Here is a 20,757-nt window from a genome sequence, read left to right as displayed (position 1 = left end):
AAAATAAAATCGAATTGCTTTGATAATAATTAGCTTAAACATTTTAATGTTATGCAAGACACAATGTCCTGATTTTTCGTTTGTTTTCTTCCGAATCAGCTATCATCTTTTATCAATTCTTCAAACCAAATACCACATAAATATATTAAATTCTAAATCATGAACCATTCATATGCTAATTCCGCTGCAGCAACGCGAGCGCATCCCCAACATATTATCCTAAGTCAAAAACCCACTCTGCAATTGAGCGAGAGAGCCCACCGTTGCGTTGCCAGCGACGGATTTTGCAAACCACCCACCAATCCATCTTCGCCCACCTTGACTTCCGACCGCGACCGGCCGGCTGCGCGATCCGATGGATACGCGGCCGCGAGCTGAGAGTGATGGAGAATGAGAGAACGTACATATATAGGAACCGCGCGCGCCTCCCGCGCATATACGGTTGCCGCTGAGCCGCAAACGGAGAAAGAGTTGAACAGTTGGGTGAGAGCGAACACCGCGCCGCCGTTGTTGCTGGCAAGCGCGAACGGGAACGGATCGACCGACCGCGACGGGGGCCGGCAGTCACCTTTAGCTTACCGCGCGAGCGACATACGCAAAAAAGGTCTCAGCAGAAGCCGATTGATCCGTCTGTCGGACGACGATGACGGTCGGGTGAGTGGAGCAGAGAAAAAAAAAGTGAATATAGCATTCACCGGCGGATACCAGCGCCAAACAGCTAAGAGTCTCGCGATTCGGTTCGAGCTCAGTCAGTTCAACGGGATCAGTTCAGTCTAGCAGCAGACGTTCCGCGAGTCGCGCATGCGTTTTCCAATCTCCCGAAGAAGATATATCTATCTAGTGGTGTGAAGAAAAACGGCGAACGAAGTGTCGAAGCGAAGCAACAGTGTCTAGACTTTGGCGATTTTTTTTTCGAAGCTGGGGTAAAATTTGTGAATTCGTGACGAATACAATCGGGACATGCTCCGTGTGGTGTGGAAAAGTGTCACTGCTTCACGGTTCCGCTATATACCACAAACACTTTGAGCCAGTGAAGTGACGGCGATGTCGTCGTTGTTGTCTCCAATCGAGAGCTGTCACAGATAAAAAAGAAAAATACGCGACACACGGTCGCAGGAGAGAGACTTTGCAGCTTTTATGTAACATGTTATCGCGAAATAGACGAAATCGCGGCAAAGCGGCGACAGGAGTTTTGTTCCGAGAAGTAGCCTTCTTGGCTGTAGCACACAAGTAGAATTCGACAACAGCGGCCCAGCTGGGTTTTGCAAGCCCTCGGGTGATCAACGTCCACGTGCTTCTTGGGTCGAGTGGAAAAATCGCCGAGATCGAGAAACTCTCACAAGAGTGTAGTAATAGGGAATTTAGAAAATAAATAAACGACGACGAAGGTAAAAAAACAATAACATTAGCAAGAGACGAAGAACGGGTGAGAGAAGGTGTGCGAGCGGGGAATACGTGGTGGGCGGACGGAAGAGTCCTGGTTTGGTATAGTCCTGCGCTGGAAGTGCAGTAGGCGGTGGACGAGTTGACAAAGAGGACGAAGGAGAAAAGCGAGAAAAAGAAGAAGGTGTGAAAACTAACAGTACCTGCTGAGTGAGGCCGTGTGAGCTGAGTATGTGTAGAGATTAGAAGAGACGACACAGACGAAGAGTACGGTGCAACCGCAGCGGAGCGCAGGGAGGAAGAAGCGAACTAATAGTAAGAGCACCAAGAGCGCTCACAGGGAAGCAGCCAGCACTGCGAACGAGTGTGTAGACATACCAAAAGGAAGCAGTATCCTAGCCGAGCGGTGCATTTCAGTTTCGACCGCCGAGCGACGAAGCAGAACATTCCGCGCGCAACCAGCCAAATCAAAGTAGAGTAGCCGACAGAAAAAGCAGTCGCGCAGACAATCAGTCGAGTGCAAATAGTCGCGTGTGCCCGTATTAGAGCAGGTCATGATTGACTCTGGTGTGAGGATTACTCATTTATATTTATTAACTGCATCATAGTAGGCCCAGCATCGCAAACGTCATCAGCTGTAAGCGTAACTAACGTGGCCACCGAATTGTTCATTTGTGCCGCACATGCGGGTATTGAGTTGTGTGTTTTTTTCGCGGTGCAGTCGTGTCGCATTCGCCGCCGGATCGCACACCGTAAATTGCAGTGAAGTGCGTTCCGCGCCACCCGCAGCCTCCTGAGGTTACACCGACAGAGCGTGAATCGCGTATAAATTTAAATTTTTCCCACGACTACTTGGTTTTAATTTGAACGACTTGTGGCCCTAGGTCTCTGTGGGCGACGATCTGAAAAGGAAGCACAAATCGCGGCAGACGAAAAATAAGAAGGAAGAAAAGAAGTGCATTTGGCCTGCTTGATATAAATATCTATATGGTGGAGAAAAAGAAGAAAATGGAAGAACCAAAGTGTCTGCCAAGTGCCTAATTAGTGTAGCATTCGATGATGATAGATAGTGATTGAAGAATTGCATCAGCAGCGCAAGTGAAAAAACCTTTTTAGTACGAGAATACAGAAGTTGCTTAGCTTAGTGTTTCCTATACATATATTTTTTTATATATAATACAAAAGTGCGTGTACGTGTGGCGTTAAACGAGCGCCGAAAATGGTTAACCCAATGAAGAATCTAGTGCTTTCGACGATGTTCCTGACAGTGGTGGCGGCCTTGGCGGCGTCCTTGTTGGTCGCCCCAGCGCAAGCCCGCCGAAACACGCCACTCCTCGTGGAAGACGAAGGAGCCCGCCGGAATCGACCAGCTGGTGAGTAACGATCATTAGTACATAGAATCAAGCGATCAATCAAACTGCAACCGCCCACAACCTAAGCCCGATCACACGAATCAGAAACTGCATCTAAAAGGGGCTTCGAGGCACGGGTGTAGGTCGATTCAGAATTCCTTAGAACTAATCATCATTTTAGTGCGATTGTGTCAGGAAATCTGAAGGAAAATGGAAACCATTCTAATGGCAAAGTTCCATGTAGCTTATTTTTAAAATAATTATGGGATAAAACGAAATGTTGTACCTACGTTTCCTTTTGCAACTCTTCCATTGGCTGATTGGCATCATATAAAAATTGTCTGATAATTGGTATACCCTTTTACAATTATTCCCTGGAAGTATTTTTTCCCAATCAAACATATAAGTGTTGACAAAACTAGTGGAAGGCAAAAAGATTATTTTGAAGTGCTTTTAAGGAATATAGATTTTAGGAACAAAATCAAGTGTTTCTTTAAGAACCTTTCAAATGGCTTTCCAACACTGTTTTTTTCTCAATACTTATCAGTCTTGACAACCAATAGAGATCTCACCGTAAAAATTGAGTTCGTCAGCAATAACTATAATCAGCATCTCGCATGTCAAGTTTTCCCCAAAAATTATTCTCGTTTCTAATGTAGTTATGACTGAAAAATCAAATTATTTTCAATTTTATTTTGCAAAATGCATAGAGTTCTGTTTTTACGCGTTAAATTTTATTTTTACGATGCTTTTAATTTTACAGAGCTACCACCCTAACTTTTCTTTAATTTATCTGGGGCTTTTCCCTCGTAAAATGTGATTGAAAACAAGTAGTGTAAAAATAGAATCCTGTTTCTCAAAGACATCGCAGGCCGGAGTTCCTGATTAGAATTTACCAAAACGACATTGTGTGTCGTTTGGAATTGCTAATTGTACACGTTTGCAACATTATGGAAATTTCCTACGAACATTCGGAGCCTTGTGGGACTTAACTTCTCCGTCCGAAGTACATTCTCGAGTGGTTTTCGTGACTGGAATAACTAAACCTACACGGAGCCACCGTACCTAGTTTTGTTGTTTTGACTCAAATTGATAATATGGTAAATACTTGTGAATGGAATTGGTTGAAGGCATTCAAAAAGCGCTCAACACGGAGATTTTTGTTTTTTGGTTTCCAAAATGGAGGAAAACTGATGTCCAAATCGGGAGTCAATCATCTAAAAAAAACAAAGCCCATTATTTTCATATTTTTGTAGCAAACCCTATTTGACTGAAAAAAAAATGCCCAAGTAGCGATTTTGAAATATTCACAAGAATCGTCTTGCGTTCGGTTTTTTAGCCCCCGGTTTCTGAAAAGAAGCTTCGTCCGACGGTAAGTCGCTGTGAGTGATATGCGATAAATTAGAGTAATGCATTGCACACAGGACGTATTTAATGAATGTCTATTTCTAATGTAATTAGAAATGTAATTATTAATTATAAAATCTTTGTAAAACTTTTTTTTTCAAATTCATTTTGACTGAAAAATTTGTTCTGAGAATTGTTGGCTTTCTCCGTCTTATATAGTGAACACAATGAGTTTTTTTTGGCTTTATTTGTTTTTGTCTCTTGCAGCCCTTGGCTGGCTTGTCTCAAACGATGATTTTCGGCCTTTTTGAAGGATAGATAGACAGTTTACCCTTAAAAACAAAATTTGAGGCTGCAACGTCGGGCAAAACAAAACTAATCTTTTTGACTACATAAGACTGAGAAAGCCAAAAGTTCCCAGAATCTTTGTAAAACTTTTCTGCAAACGTTTGTGCGAAATGTGATTCTCCCCTTTGCAATGCTTGAAGATACTCAAAGGACGAGTTGCATGTCTATCCGACAGTGCTTTCCGGGTTGGAAAAAAATCAAGTACTAGTTTTTGCAATATCCATTCTATGATCGAACACCCTTTGTAGAATGGAATGGCCCACTTCAAGTAATAAAACTAGATGCATTTTGCGCTGAAATAATGCGAGCTTTAGGCGTTTCGTTTCCATCAGTTTTCTGGCATCAGTATTTTAAATCAGGTATCTAAAACGTTTTTAATTTTTCTGTGATTTTTTTCAAACTCGCATTTTGCCAACATATTTTTGAAATACATTTAGAATATATTTTGTAATTGAAAACAGCAATTATATTCCAGATTAAGAAACATTCCTTGAATACTTTCGAACATTATTTTGCCTTATCTCCAGACAAAAAAAAACAATATTCGAGAATGTTCTGTGCCAATTAGTAACTTATATAAAAATCAAAATACTGCTGATGTCTTCATAATACTTCATTTGGTAGCTTGTGTTATGCCATGGATCTTTGTGGAATCCATTCGGAAATCCAAAATTCTATTCAACGCCTGGATGTTCGTGAATAAAAATTTACGCATTACTTCAGCTGAAACAATTTCTTCAATATCCCCATTCCGTCAAGTCTCAACTCCTATCATGAGGATGCCAATATCGCATCACCCATGTGTTCAAAATCTTAATTTAGGATATCGCCCCAACAACGGTCTATATTTGTCAACCGAATGTGGCAGACACGACGACGGTGGTGGCGGGGACTTCCTGTAGTGCGCTCGAACGCGATTTTCCACCTGCAGCAGCAACTGCACCAGGTAAACACGACGTACGTTACGTACCGACGGGCTGGGAAATCACGCGATTGGCCGTGACGAAACGAGAAGGGGTCGGGCCACCGATCGTCATCACCCCACCCCACAACGAACGGTGGTGGTGTGTTCGTCAAACCAGGCAAGGCGGCGGCGTATTTTTGGCGAATCTTCACTGTGGTGCACCTTGCAGCTTGCTGCGATCGCGCGGCGCGGTATTCTATCGCCACACACACGTGACAGGTTTGCGATTACCGCTGCGTTGCATTTCCATATCTTGACTCCTTGATGGGTGAGTGACAATCAGTCTGCGCGGGGTTCGTTCGTGATCGCGTTCGGGGTAGTTCCCATGCCACGATTCCGGAGGATGCCCATCGGTTGGAACGCAACCATCAAGCGAAAACCGCAAACAATAACCATCATTCGATCGAGGCTCGGGGGTATCAAATTTCATCGGATGGTGCGGCGCCGGCGCGGCACGGATGGCGGCGCTGGTGGTGGTCGGACGGCCAGCCAGCCGTTTGTTGGGTAGAATCCGTAGGAAACCGGTTCGGTTCTCGCTTGCCACGGAGAGAAGTCTGACGTGGGCTGCCGCTTATAGGAGCAGCAGCCAGCGATGGTCTCCAAGGGCAAAGTGCCGACCGTTTGATCGTCGCGTCCGGTGCATATTATGCAGAAGATCTCCATAAATTAAGGAGTTTGGAAATTTGATGAACCGTAGTTTTCATGAATGATACGGCTCGAGCGTTATAGAAGCAACAAATTCGGGTATGAAGCTGTGCTTCTCAGGCGTATGAACATGTCAGAAAAGAGCGATTCAAGAGATATTCAATGGCTGAGTGTTGATTGATTGGGTGGTAGGAGGTAGGCTGAATTTCTGGGATTTTGTTCGATAATGGCACAGATACCATTTGCTGTCCATTTCTGAACGATGATTAAAATTTTAATTTAATATTAGTTTTTCCTTATTGGAATATAGAAAAAGATTTGATGCAACAGTAACAATCCGTTCCCAGATCGTAACAGATCCGAAAGGTGAGCTTATCATTGTGTCATTTGAATTTTGTAAAGAGCCACTTCCACTGGTCGATGTTAAAAATGTTAAAATGTCGAGAAATGCATTTTAAGTAAAGTCCATAAAAATCAATTGGTGACAATCACTTGCTGATTGAGTTTCGTAAAGCAAACTTTTTTTTTTAAATCAAGATTGGACTATTCGTGAGACTTTGTGCTAAATATCACTTTATGAATTCTATGAAACCGGTTATTACGGCCGGAATGATTTAAAAAAACTGAAATCGAAGTATCGTAGAGATATATCGGTTTCAAATTTTTGCACCGATAGCAATGTTTCTGTACGATCAAGAAAAATCTCTATTTGTAGAATGATTTGCCGAAAATGTTGGCTTCTGAATTATAGGTCGCAAGGCGTTTGACGTTTTCATATATTTTATTATGTTTTGTCTGGGTACTGATCCAACAGGGCACGGTGTGTTCATAAGCGGAGACGGTAAACTGAAATTCTAAGTCCAATTATTTGCATGATGTTTAGATTTGTGAAATCGCTTCTGCTCCTGTGGCTTGAAATGGGCTTCACCTTACGAGTGACCTGAGTGACCTCGTAAGGTGAAGCCCATTTTAAGTCTCAGGAGCGTAAGCGATTTTACAAATCTAAGCATCATGCAAAAGATTGGACTCATCTCATTCTCTGTACAACATTTTTAATCGGTTGTAAGAAAGGTACCCAGCAGAAATTTGGAACAGTTATTAAAAAAGGTTTATTAATGATGGCAATTTGTTTAAGGGTCTAATAGAAAAAAGAGAGAAGACATTCATAAATGGCAGCCCGTCGGTGCTTGTGGAAGTTCCTCTCTTAAATAATATCTCTAAATATCTCATATATAAAACCAAAACATTTTCTTATACTTAAGGTGTGAGCGATGGCCTTCAATAATCGATTTTCAAAAACTTTATAATCAGTTGCATTGCTTACGACTTACTTATTTATTATTTTAGTGCCGCTCTGGCCATAGTGATACAGAAAAGTGTATGGAGTAAGTAACCCGAGCAAAGTCTGAAAACATAATGAGAGCATATAGAAAACACATTTTGATTTCGACATCAAATTGAAATCATAATTTGTTGTCAAATATGAATCATTATGATTGATCAAGATTTTTTTTTATGTACAGGTAATCCCACTTCGTCAGTAGATGGGAATAACCAGCGCGGGGGGGGAACATACATTTTCAGTGCAAAACGTAAACAAACGAGCATAAATTCCAAACAAAAATCCAAGATGGCTGAGTTGGGGATATTGACAAGTCGGATAACCTGTACATAAAAAATCTTGATGATTGACATTACATGGGTAAATGGGATAGGCTTAAATATATTTTGTGCTACCATGCTTCTCCATCCTTCGGACATCTTCGAACCATGGAGTTGTACGGACAAGGAATCAATATTCGACCAACGCCTAACAATATACCTACGCTTTGTCGTCAACAGAGTTTGTTACTGACAAACGCACCTCGCAACAAGGCTTGACCAGAACCCAAACACAATATGACAAGAATCATTTGCCTTGCATGCTCTGATATTTCCGAAAATACGATGCTATTTTATGTAATCAGAGCTAGATTCTCGAATATTTTCATGAATGCAGTAGCTACGATAGCAAAAAAAAACGAAGATTGCTGTAGAGCAGTGGTTGACAACCTTTTCCTTGAGAGATACCCCTTCGAACCTTGGCACTCATTAGGGTACCCCCTTATAATACGATATATATGAAAAGTGGACCTGAAACTTTCCAGTTCAAATTAAGTTTATACCTCAGAGAAACAGACGTCTCACTCAACACATGTTCCATCGTTCACCTTTTTAACGGCTGATTTAATTTTTTGTAGGTGGTCAATCGGCCACCGATGGCGCTTCGATCGATTTTGCTTGTGTTTGAAGTTTGCGCACTACCGCCATCTGGTTGCCGCTTGACCACATACAGTGAATTTAGCATTGGGCGTCAATGTTTCCGTGAAGATTAATTTAATTGCATTTTGTTCTAAGTGAGACGTCTGTTTCTCTGTGTTTATACATCAAGCTTCTTACAAGACTTTGAGGAATTTTAGAGGCTTCCGAGTCACTTGAAAGGAGATTTTCGAGCATCTTGAAAGAACGCTTAAGCCATTTGACAGAATTCCAAGCCTCTTGAAAGGAGGCTTCCGAGCCTCTTGAAAGGAGGCTTCCGAGCCTCTTGAAAGGAGGCTTCCGAGCCTCTTGAAAGAAGGCTTCCGAGCCTCTTGAAAGGAGGCTTCCGAGCCCCTTGAAAGGAGGCTTCCGAGCCTCTTCAAAGGAGGCTTCCGAGCCCTTGAAAGGAGGCCTGAGCCTCTTTAAAGGAGGCTGAGCCTCTTGAAAGGAGGCTTGAGCCTCTTGAAAGGAGGCTTTGAGCCTCTTGAAAGGAGGCTTCGGGCCTCTTGAAAGGAGGCTTGGGCCTCTTGCAAGCAGGCTTCCGGGCCTCTTCAAAGGAGCCTTCTGGGCCTCTTGAAAGGAGGCTTCCGGGCCTCTTGAAAGGAGGCTTCTGGGCCTCTTGAAAGGAGGCTTCCGGGCCTCTTGAAAGGAGGCTTTGGGCCTCTTGAAAGGAGGCTTCCGGGCCTCTTGAAAGGAGGCTTCCGGGCCTCTTGAAAGGAGGCTTCCGGGCCTCTTGAAAGGAGGCTTCCGGGCCTCTTGAAAGGAGGCTTCCGGGCCTCTTGAAAGGAGGCTTCCGGGCCTCTTGAAAGGAGGCTTCCGGGCCTCTTGAAAGGAACCTTCCGGGCCTCTTGAAAAGAGGATTCCGGGCCTCTTGAAAGGAGGCTTCCGAGTCTCTTGAAAGGGGGCTTCGAGCCTATTAGCAATTACTTATTTTTTCTTTTTTTTTTCAGTGGGCGTCTTTAGTTTAGTGTCACTGGTTTATGTTCCAAATAGGACAAAAGCTATCCTTACTTGCCAATTTGTCTAAAAGTTTCAACAAATTCATGATATGATAGATTATTGCCATTTTAGCTTTGTAAAACAAAAACTTTGAATCCATTTGTTTCACAACATTGGAAATATTTCGGCTTTTGCTCTGTTATTGCCAGGTGGTGGTTATCTTATTGGCAAACATTCTGGATTTTAACCTGATCCATTCGGTTTTAATAGAACCTTAAACACAATATATAAGAACAAAACCAGTTGCAGCCGTCACGTTCAAAACAAAACACACAAAAATCTGACACATGCGCAAACTATGCATGCAAATTGTATTAAAAATTAAAAAATATACGCCCTTTATGGAACGAAAGGTCTGAAAACTTGCAGATTTTTAAATGTGCCACAAAACCGTCGGTTTGAATTGATCAATTGATCAGTTCCCTCCAAAGTCCTGATGAATGTTTTAAAGTTTAGGCACTGGTCGATGCAGATTACTCGTGTTCCACAATCAATGCAAATTTTGATTAACAATACTCGCAGGATCTCATCCAATACAGAAAAAATATTCAACTAAAGTCAGCTGAAATTAATTTTTTTACGCATTGGAAAAAAATTTCACACAGTAATGCATCAATTACATCCGATGCACACCACGTTCCTATTTGGTACAGTGTGCTTGGTATTTTTTGGCAAAACGTGTACCATATTGAACGCCAAGATAATTTTGTCAAAACACTCAAAAACAGATCTTACAATTATTGTATAAAAACGTGGCATATACAAATCTGTAAGGTTTTTATACAGAAATTGTATTAAAATAATACAAATCTGTATAATTTCAATACAACGATTGTATTAAAATCTTCCAAAAATTGTATATGCCCAATTATTATACAGTTTCTGTAAGGTTCTTATGCAGAACTGTATTAAAATCTGCCATCTGCTGGTTGGGTGAATAAATAAATTTGAGTCGTATTGTTTTGATCGTCAATTCTCCTTCGTTTATAGTGAAGTATCGTTTTTGAAATAAGTTTTTTTTCAGCTGGTATGATTTCAAGGACAAAGAAAGGTTTTAAACTGTTAAAAGTCATTCGGCTGGCAGCCATCTGACTGAAGGCCCCTTCGTCCGAAAGATCTTTGTTCGAACCAACCACCAAACCAAACATTAGGCCGAGACCCATCGGGCCCGAAGTCGTTTATAGAAAGTGCCATTTTGCCGAATTTGACATGCTTCCGAAAATGTCCTTCAACCGGTCGAAAATATCGCTTGGGCAAAAAAATCGTTTGCATTAACAGCATCGTCTGCATTAACAGCATTGAATTTCCAGCTTTGGAGCAGCTAGGAGCAAACCACCACACTAACCACCTGAAAGTAGACCTAAAATATGTTTCAATACATGATACCAGATCGTTCCGAATCGTTTCTCGAAAAAACTTTGACCATTTGGCCGAATATGCCATTTGACCGAAAATGTGGTTTTACCAAACAACAGTGAATGTGAAAAGTGTGAAGTAATTAATGATAATTCAGATATTATAAATAAGAAAGCAGACATTTCAATTTTTCACTTTTTATTTCTACTTTACCATTTCTTATTTCTTACTTCTCGCTTTTTTAATTTTCATAATTATTCACTTTGCTCACACATTCACTATTGTTCGGTCAGATGACATTTTCAGCCATATGTCCTATTCGGCAGAAGTTATTTACGATCGTATGGCATGTTCGGCCAAATGATTTTTTCGTTTTTAACTAAAAAAATCACACAAATAAAGGAAAAAACAAACAATTTTTTGTCTTTAAGATCTATTCGCCAAATGACCAAATGACATTTTCGGCTGTGTGTCCCTTTCGATCGAATGATTTTCGGCCAAACCGTTTGCGGTCTAACATCCTTTTCGGCCAAACGACTCTCCCCTAATTTAAAGAAACGGGAATCGAATTAAAATAAGGGCATAACGGTACTTAATCAACTTAATAATCTACTTTATTTGGTGAACAACGCTTCGGCTCTCTACTCGTCTTCTCTGCATTTTTGCACTGTAGGGAAGTTTCCGACTGGAAGTAGGTGGCATATTTGAAAATCGATTTTCGCAATCGAAATGATGCCCTTGGAAAAAAAACGCAAATTCAATCGGTCCAAACGTCGAGAAAGTCACTAACCATTCTCCAAACAATTAAGACTGAGAAGGTCAATTACCAAGTGTGAAAAAGGACACATTTTAGGTATATGACATTCGTTCTCTGCTGGTAGAATGGTAGAATGGCAATCCGCCTGAAGCTTTTTATGATGGCTATGATTGTGGCATGGCGTGTTTGAGAACAAAAAAAAAATAAACAAGCCTAATAATTCTACTCATGATTTATAGTTCTCCCTCAAACCTAGGAACTGAGGATGCCCACTCACGTAAATTGTTGGCATGAAATCGTTTTGCAAAAAGAGGAATGATAACCACCCGAGCATACGAAAATAACTCAACGATCGTGATTTGATAGCAAAACAAAATTTAGACATGATTGATATACGACAATATCAATATTTTGCAATAAAAACTGTGATAATTCTTGAAATTCCGAAGGAAGTTTTTGCTGCAGATTTACCTGAAATTTTTTAGGCTCAATTACGAAAGAATTCAAAAATGGCTGCCATAGTCATCACCTTCCGTTTTTGAGGCACAAATCTCAAATAATAGATGATGAACAAATCTGAAAATTGTTCTTTCCAGAAATTCTAAAAGAATGGAATAAATTTGAGTGGATTTAAAGGAAGAATCACAATTGTCTTCTCTCAGGACTTTTATGAACTCTCATTGAACATCGAAAGTTTAAATTTATTGTGGGAGCAATTTTTTTGCCAAAAATGATCACTTACGAAACATTATATCGGAGAATACTATAGAAACAATATTATGGGCACGAAACTTTATATAGGAGATTTTCGAGGCACCTTTATACTGTGGGCATCTTGCAACTGAAGTATCATTTTCGATAGCCCAACTTCGCTTGAATTGCAAGTCATGGCTAATACTGTAATCTTCGGATAAATTTCCACTACGATTTTTCAACCAATTTACAACAGAAACTGGATATTCAACATCGAGGAAAAGTGTCGATAAGCTATTTGTAATTATAGACAAACATTAATTGAACTTTCCTTCTCGGTTCCACAATAACAACGATTTTCTATGGCTGTACTGCCAAGCAGGATTATAATGATTGCAATCTACAATAAAACTGTTCTTCATGCAAGCCTCCCACTGACGCATGCGGCATCCCACCAACGCAGATGAAAGTACTATTGCAGAGTACGCCAGAGGAAAATATTCTTGCGCGTGAGTGTCCCACCACGCAAAATTGCTTTTTGCCCGATACATAATCACATTATTCTTCTTGCCGGCATCTCACTATTGCAGAAAAAACTTTAATTTGCGGGCGTTTCATCCTCTAAATTGTAATTTATCCGAACCACAACTACACTATTCTTCTTGCGGGGCTCCCACGAACACAGATTAAGATGCTTTTGCATGCGGGTGTCCCATCACGCATAATTGTGATCCATCCGAGCTACAATTACACAATTCTGCGGGCGGATCTCCCACCAACGCAGATAAGGAAATTTTTACTTGTTTTAATCCACAATACTTGTTTTAATCCACAATAAAATTATTATTCATGTGGGCGTCCCACCAGCGGAGAGGAAAATACTTTTGCATGCGGATGTAGGGCGTTGCGAGCGTCGCAGAAAAAAATATTCGCGGGCATTCCAGCCATTCGATCCACAATTAAACTCCTATTCTTGCATGGGTCCCACCAACGCAGAAGGAGAAATTTTTACTTGATGGCATCCCACCACACGAAATTGTGATCATTCAAAACCACAATAAAATTGTTCTTCATGTGGGCGCCCCACCAAAGCCTGAGGAAAATTTTCTTGCCTGTGAGTGTCCCACCACGCAAATTTGTTATTGGTCCGATCCATAAACACATTATTCTTGCGGGCGTCTCACCAACGCAGAGACAAAAAAGCTTTTATTTGCGGGCGTTCCACCCTCCAAATTGCAATCCATCCGAACCACAACTATACTATTCTTCTTGTGTGGCGCTTACAAATACAGATAAAGATGCTTTTGCATGCGGGTGTCACATCACGCATAATTGTGATCCATCAGACCCACAATTACACAGTTCTTCGTGCGGATTTCTCACCAACGCAGATAAGGAAACGTTTACTTATCGGCCTCCCACCACACTGAATTGCAATAATTCAAATCCACAATAAAATTATTCTTCATGCCACCAACGGAGAGGAAAATATTCTTGCATGCGGATGTAACACCATGAAGATTGTGATTAGTCCGAAAAATAATTACATTACTCTTGTTGCGGGCATCTCCCAATGCAGAGAAAAAATATGTTCTGACGTTTCATCACTCAGAATTGTGATCCACAAAATCCGATCCACAAGAAATACTCCATTATTTATATGGGTGTCCCACCAACGCAGAAGAAGATACTTTTACATACGGATGTCTCATCACGCATAATTGTGATCCATTCAATTTACCCTTACCCCACTCTTTTTGTGGGTGTCCCACCAACGCAGAAGAAGAAAATTTTCAATATTAGCATTCCACCACAATGACTTGAAATCATTGAAATCCACAATAAATCTATCTTTAATGAAAACGTCCTAGCGACACAGAAGAAAATACTCTTGCATGCTGGTGTCCCACAACGCAGAATCGTAATCCATCCGACTCACAATTACATTATTATTTTAAAGGGCATCCCACCAAGATAGAGGAAGGAACTTTTACATGTGGGAGCCCACCTCACAGAGTTGTGATCTTCCTATCCTTATCCATAATCTCCCCTTTCCTATTTTTGGACGTCCCACCAACGCTGAGGAAGAAAATTGATCAAAACACAATGCACACATGCATCGCACTGCGCAGCACTGCTATCCTTCCATCCAATGGTTCTCTTCTATTGGGTCAATCTGGGAAATGAGGGGTAGGCTTGATTACTGCTTGTACAAACTTTTTATCAGGAAGGAGATTTACTCTTTCAGTTCTGTGGAATTGTGTATGATTTGAAAATGATAGCGAAAGGTTTATGTAGAAAATAAAACACGATTTCAAAAAGCATGTACGATTGAAGAAATATATTGAAAAAAACAAAAAAAAAACAAAACAGGACATGCTGCTCAACATTGTTTTCTTACTATCCTCGGACAGTATAAAGAATCCCATCGTTTATGTTCGACTTTTCGAGGGAGCTCTGCTCGTTTGCCATACTTGTTTATACATATTAATTAAATTATTCACCACAGGCGTGTACTAATTCGTTCCGCTGGATTGGCTTTTCTCGGCGCTGTATGAATACAGCCAATTTGGGCATTGTTTTCAAACAGCCTGCATGCGAGAGCAACTTGCACTTTCTTCAATTCGGAAGAAAAAAATAATCTTCTACTGAGTGCCGCGAAAAGCCAATCGAACGGAACCAATTAGTAAGTGTTTATTTTCTGCGGAAACAAATTCATCAGACAGATTAATTGAATATGACAATTTTCATTTTTATTACTAAATTAAATTTTCATGTGAAAGAATAAAATTAATAACATTTTTTCCACTTCTTGCAAATCTTACGAGAATTCACAGCTCGAATGTTCATAATAGCTTGATCACTGTATTGAAATTGAAACTACGAGATTTTTGATCAAATTTTAATTACAAGATTTTTTGACATAGGATCAGAACATGTCGAATACCAATTTCTAAGACTGCACTTAAACATAAAATAAGATTTTTGATATTATGATCTTCAATAATGTGAACCTATTTTTACCTCTCTCGTTTTTTCGCAAACCGAATTCGCATCAAGCACACCGTGCCCTGGCTCTGGCTGGCGCAAAGATATTGCAAGGGAATTACTTTTATCACATCGACAGGTTAGCCCCTGCTGGAGGGTCGTCTTGCCCGCTAATCGGTCGCGATAACAAACTGACGTACGTCGTCCATAACGGCGACGACAACGCCGACGGAACAATAACGTAAACACGTTCCACTTTTAGCGCTTCGTCGTCGTCTTCGCGCAAAGGAGTGACCGTGCGCTCGCACGCGGGAGCGAAAGAAAGAAAAGACGGAAAAGACTTCTTGTGCAACCCTGCTCGAATAGAGGCAGGCAGCGCGCGGGACGGACGAACGGGTACGGGTTAACTCGCGACTGCTCCTACTACTGCTAGGCGGGTTCCGTTTGGTTAAGACTAAGGAGGCCTGAGGCGAAAAAAAGCAAAACAAAAAAAGAAAGGCGGAGGCGGCCGGACAAGCGGGTGAGATAATGATGGCAATTAGGTGGCGCTTATCCGTGTCCAACAAGCCCGTGGGCATGCGCCCGACCGAATTTCGTCAACGCAACGCGGGCCGTTGTGGAGCGGATCGATCGCGCCACTGATTAATAGGGAGATAATTGATCGGGTAGGCTCCCCTTCCGTTCGCACGGTCCCCGCCATAAGCGCGAGCGCGACCACCGGCGCCTACCGTAGTTGACTGACTGACGTTTATGAACTCATTTTCTATTTTCGTCCCAACCCATCATGGACACGATATTGTTGGTGTTGTTTTTGTTATTGTTGCTGAATGAACTATTGCCATCCGGCCGTATGCATAAATTTCGCGGAGAAAGGGGTCCATAAACAAATTAAAGCACTAATTTTTCCCGTCCGTCAGCCGACCAACCGCAGACGAGTCGCGCACTCAGAGCACATAAGCCGCGACCAGATATATATGACATGCGGGACGAAATTTGCACGGTTTTGTAAAGGGAATTTGCAGCGCGGATCGGACTTTCGTTTTTGAATTATTGTATCTACTCTACATATATAAGAGTATGAGAGTACGGAGGTCGCGGTGGCCTCCGGTTGTGCCAAGACTGCACCGTGCTTGAACAACAACCAGAAGTTGAAAAAAAAAGAACCGTGAAGATGATGCGCCGAGTTAAAAGGGAAAATCGGGGTGAAAATTATTCCAGGGGCAATTACCGGGAATAATAAATGGCTCTCTGCTCAAGCTGGGTCGAGCTGAGCCGTCGTCGTCGTCGTCGTCGTCATGTGGGCGGCTGTCGTCGACGGTGTGGTGCGTTCTCGTCGAACTTATCTACAAGCCAGCATCCAACCTGCGCGACGGATAGACGATGATCACGCTTCGCGCGAGTTGGCGGCCTGCTTAGGTTACGTTTTAAATAATGACAGACAACTGTCGCGCCACTTCTGGCGCAGTGTACTATTGCGTGCGAGCTGGCTGGATAAAAAGGTCCCAGGGGTCACTTGAATAGTTTAATGACCCGGCGATCAGTCTCAAACTGAGGTTATAAATGAAAAGTTTGTAAATTATATCAAACCCACTTAAAAGAAGCCAAGCTGTCGAATTCATCAATAGATTGAAAATGACATATAATCAGTAATTCCAGATGTTATTAGGAAAACCGATTTGAGCATTTTTTCATAAATCTCGAAAGGATCGGTCAAATTTGCACCTTCGTGACTCCTGTTGCGGCCGTCCGTTTGAATCCGTATATTTGTTTGATCCCTAATTATACGGCTCACCTATCTAGCGAAGTAGGATAGTAAACTGTTTTTTTTTTCTCTCGCCCGGGGCCCCAGATCGGGAGTAGAAAGACAAACATCTGTTACCGGCTTGTTTGCTTTGGGTTGATCCTTCGTGTCCTGCGCTGAGCTGGCCTACCTCTCACCACCGACCCCGGCGGGGGTATTTGTGTATATGTTTTCATATCCTACCCGGCGGCTTTTCGGCACGTTCGACGGTAGGTCCGATCCGGTAGTAAAAGAAGTAAAAATCCGGCCATAATAATTTGACACCCGTAGCAAATTAAATACGCCGGCGATAAGAAAACATCGGTAAAACCAACACCGAAAAGCGGAGTGAAATAAGTCACCCATCATCATCTGTCTTATGGGCCTTCGGCCCGAAAGTGGAAATTCCAACTTTTTTTTTGCTACAAGGGGGTTGCCTCTATTATACGGAGGTCCGTACCGGTGATGGGTATGGATGAGTCCCGGCGAAATGGATTTACCATTTCACCGGGGCTTGTAAGCGGCCGGTCTAACAAAGCGGTAATTATTCACAAATGGGTGGCTCTTAGGTGGATTGTTTGAGCCAAGGTTTGGGTACGTTTTTGGAGGATTTGTCGGAAATTGATCACGATTCAGTTCACACAACATGTATCCCTATATAGATTTTTTATAAGCTTTGTTTCCTCAGTTATGAATTCGTGATTTTTAATGCGAATAGAGTAAATCACTAATAGGACACACGACCTAGGTTTATAATGTTAAAAAAAATCTCACAATTATCTCGCATAGTATCGAAAATTAATGATTCGTTTATTCTACCATGTTTAGCCAAATTATAGAATACAAAAAATAGACCCCAAACTTTTGCTTGTCGTTTAACACCACTGTGCCACATTGCGCCCAAAATACCATTTGAAGAGGTGTGCGCCGGACCGTAAATCTTCGGCAGCATTTCTTTGGATTTCTACCAATGCCAAAAGCCATTTGACCGAATACCATTTGGCGAGATAACACGCTAAGCTGAAAGTCACCTAGAGGAATTCCATTCGGTCGAATTAAACGTTTGGCCAACACGGTTATTACGCCGAAAACGGTTTAGCCGAAAATGTTATTTGACCGAAAGCGACATAAGGCCGAAAAAGACACTTGGCCTAACTGCCAATTTGGCCGAAACAATCGTTTGTCCTAACAGATCGTTTAGCCGAACTGGTCGTTTGGCGGAACAGGTTATTTAGCCGAAAAGTTCGTTTGGCCAAAATGATCGTCTGGCATGGCTATATTTTCATTCAATTCCCGGGAGCTTTACTATGATACACCATTTTTTAAGACATATAAAAAAATAAACAAAAATATATGCTCGGGATTTACTCGGACAGTTCTTCGTTTTTCAGAGGTGAGCCAGCCAAGGGCTGAAAGCCTTTTAAATAAAGACAATAAATAAGTTGTTCGGAATTTCCTGAAAGAATTTTCAAGTGTTTTCAAGTATCAAGTGTTTTTTTTAAAAAAAGCTTCCTTAAAAAATCATTCGGAAATTCTTTGAAAACAAATGAAAAGCACTTCGGCACAATAATTTCCAGCATTACCAAAATACCATTTGAAGAGGTGTGTGCCGGTCCGAAAACCGGCGGTTGCGTTTCATTGGATTTTTAGGGGATTTTTTTGTAATGTCTATAGAAAAATCTTTGGGAATTCCATGCCAAATTAATTGAAAGGGTCGTTTGGCCAAAAGTCATGAGGCCAAAAGCCATTTGACCGAATGCCACTTGGAGAGATAATCCGCTAAGCTGAAACTCACCTAGATGAATCCTATTTGGTCGAATTGAGCGTTTGGCCGACACGGTTTTTACGCCGATAAAGGTTTGGCCAAAAAGAGCTTTCAAGCTCTATTCAATATGAATGTCGTAAGAGATGATTCTTCGTCGACTTCCCCTCTTTTAAATAAAAGTGACAAGCAGCTGATTTCTTTGTAGTTTATTACCTCAGAACGATAGAAAACAATGCGAACTTACATTCTGAGGTGATAAACAGCAAAGAAATTCTCTACTTGTCACTTTTATTCAAATGAGGGGAAGTCGACGAAGAGAATTCTCTCTTGCGACATTCGCCCTTTTACCAGATAGAGCTTGATTTGGCCGAAAGCGACATAAGCCCGAAAGGGATACTTGGTCGGTTGTCCTAAAAGGTCATTTGGACGAATTGGTCCTTTGGCCGAAAATGTTATTTGGTCGAACAGATTATTTAGCCGAAAAGTTCGATTGGCCAAAATGATCATCTGGCAGGCAATATTTTAATTCAATTTCCGGAAGCTTTACTATGATACACCATTTTTTTCAGAAATAAAAAAATTATATAAAAATATATGCTCGGGGTTTACTCGGAAAGTTCTTCGTTTTTCAGCGGTGAGCCTGGTTGGCTGAAAGTGCTGCAAGCCTCTTAAATAAAGACAATAATAATAATAATAAGTTCTTCGGAATTTCCTGCAAGAATTTTCAAGTATTTCTTCGGGCGGTTCTTTGAAAGCTCCCTTAAAAAATCATTCGGAATTTCCTTGGACAATTCCTCCAAACGTCCTCGGACAATTCTTCGTAACTCCCTCCTAATTTTTTTAGAAAGCTTCTAGGAATTCACTTGAAAAAATCTTCGGAGTTCCCTCGAAAAATTCATAGGAATTTCCTCGAAAAATATCTAAAAAATTTCCTGCGGAGTATTTTTTGAGTTTTGTTCAAGTTCCTCTGATTTTCCTTGGAATTTAAAAAAAAATCTCCTCGGAAAATTATTAGAGAGAATTTACGAAACATTTCCAAACAATTTATCCGACGAAACTCCGACAACTTAACTGAGGAAATCCCGAAAGTTTTTTGAAGAACTTTCGAGAAAAACTCAAAGATCTTTCAAATTTTGAATTCCGAAGAATTTTTGAAAACTTCCTGGGGAAATTCTTTGGAATTTTCTGGAGAAATATTTAAATTTTTTTTTGTGAGATCCTAAGAACTTTTCACGAAAAGTTTTTCGGAATTTGCTTAAAAATCATTCGTAGCTTTCTTGGAAAACTGCTCGTAGCTTCCTCGGGAAATTCTTTGAGAGTTACAAAGACTTTTTCAAGGAAAAATTTTATGAGAAAATTCCGAAGAAACACCGAAGAATTTCCCGAAGTAATGCGGAAAATTTTCCGAAGAATTTCCAAAGAATTTTCCGAGGAAACTCCAAAGAATTTCCCAAGAAATTATTTTCAAAAAAAAATGAGGAAATTCTTAGAAATTTTTCGGAGTTTCCTCGGAAAATTTTCTCGAAATATCCTTGAAAAATTCTAGAAAATACCTCAGAAAATTCCTAAGGTAATTTTTAGAAATTTCTTCAGAAAAAATCTTTGGAAGTTTCTTGAGAAATTCTTAAAAATTTCCTTGGGAAATTCTTTCATATTTTCCTCGTTAAATTCTTCTCAACTTTCTCAAGAAATTCACTTCAGTCTCCTCGGGAAAATAATATGAGTATCCTCGGACAATACTTTGGAACTGCCTTAGAAAAACCACCAAATTTAAAAAAATAATAAACGGTTATTGATCAGCAGCGTGATTTTAATGTTGATTTTGAACAGCGGTGCGTCAATGCAAACATGTCGGTAGCAGAGACGTGCCAAAAACTTCGGTGCCGGCGGCGCACACCACTACCAAAAATATTGTTTATCCAAACAATAGTGATTGTGAAAAGATTATTAGTGACAAAAGTTTTTTTCAAAGGGCGTCATTTTTTATGTCATTTTTATTATTCCACGCATGCTGCGTCGGAAAAAAAGCTGAAATAATAAAAATGACAGTTGTGTTGCTTCCGTATTGAGTCTTTGAAAACG

General features: G+C 41.0%; 1 protein-coding gene across 1 annotated transcript in view; it reads left to right on the top strand.

Annotated features, from left to right (window-relative positions):
- Nucleotides 1–598: 598 nt before the first annotated feature.
- Nucleotides 599–20,757, top strand: part of LOC134207560 (dorsal-ventral patterning protein Sog) — a 100,324-nt gene continuing 80,165 nt past the window's right edge. Inside the window, exon 1 of the mRNA XM_062683268.1 lies at nucleotides 599–2,756. Within this exon, the coding sequence (XP_062539252.1) occupies nucleotides 2,603–2,756 (154 nt within the window). The 5' untranslated portion in view covers nucleotides 599–2,602. The remainder of the gene's footprint in view (nucleotides 2,757–20,757) is intronic.

This window comes from Armigeres subalbatus, chromosome 1, assembly GCF_024139115.2.
Source record: "Armigeres subalbatus isolate Guangzhou_Male chromosome 1, GZ_Asu_2, whole genome shotgun sequence".
Taxonomy (NCBI): domain Eukaryota; kingdom Metazoa; phylum Arthropoda; class Insecta; order Diptera; family Culicidae; genus Armigeres; species Armigeres subalbatus.
This window is presented reverse-complemented; position numbering and strand designations above follow the sequence as displayed.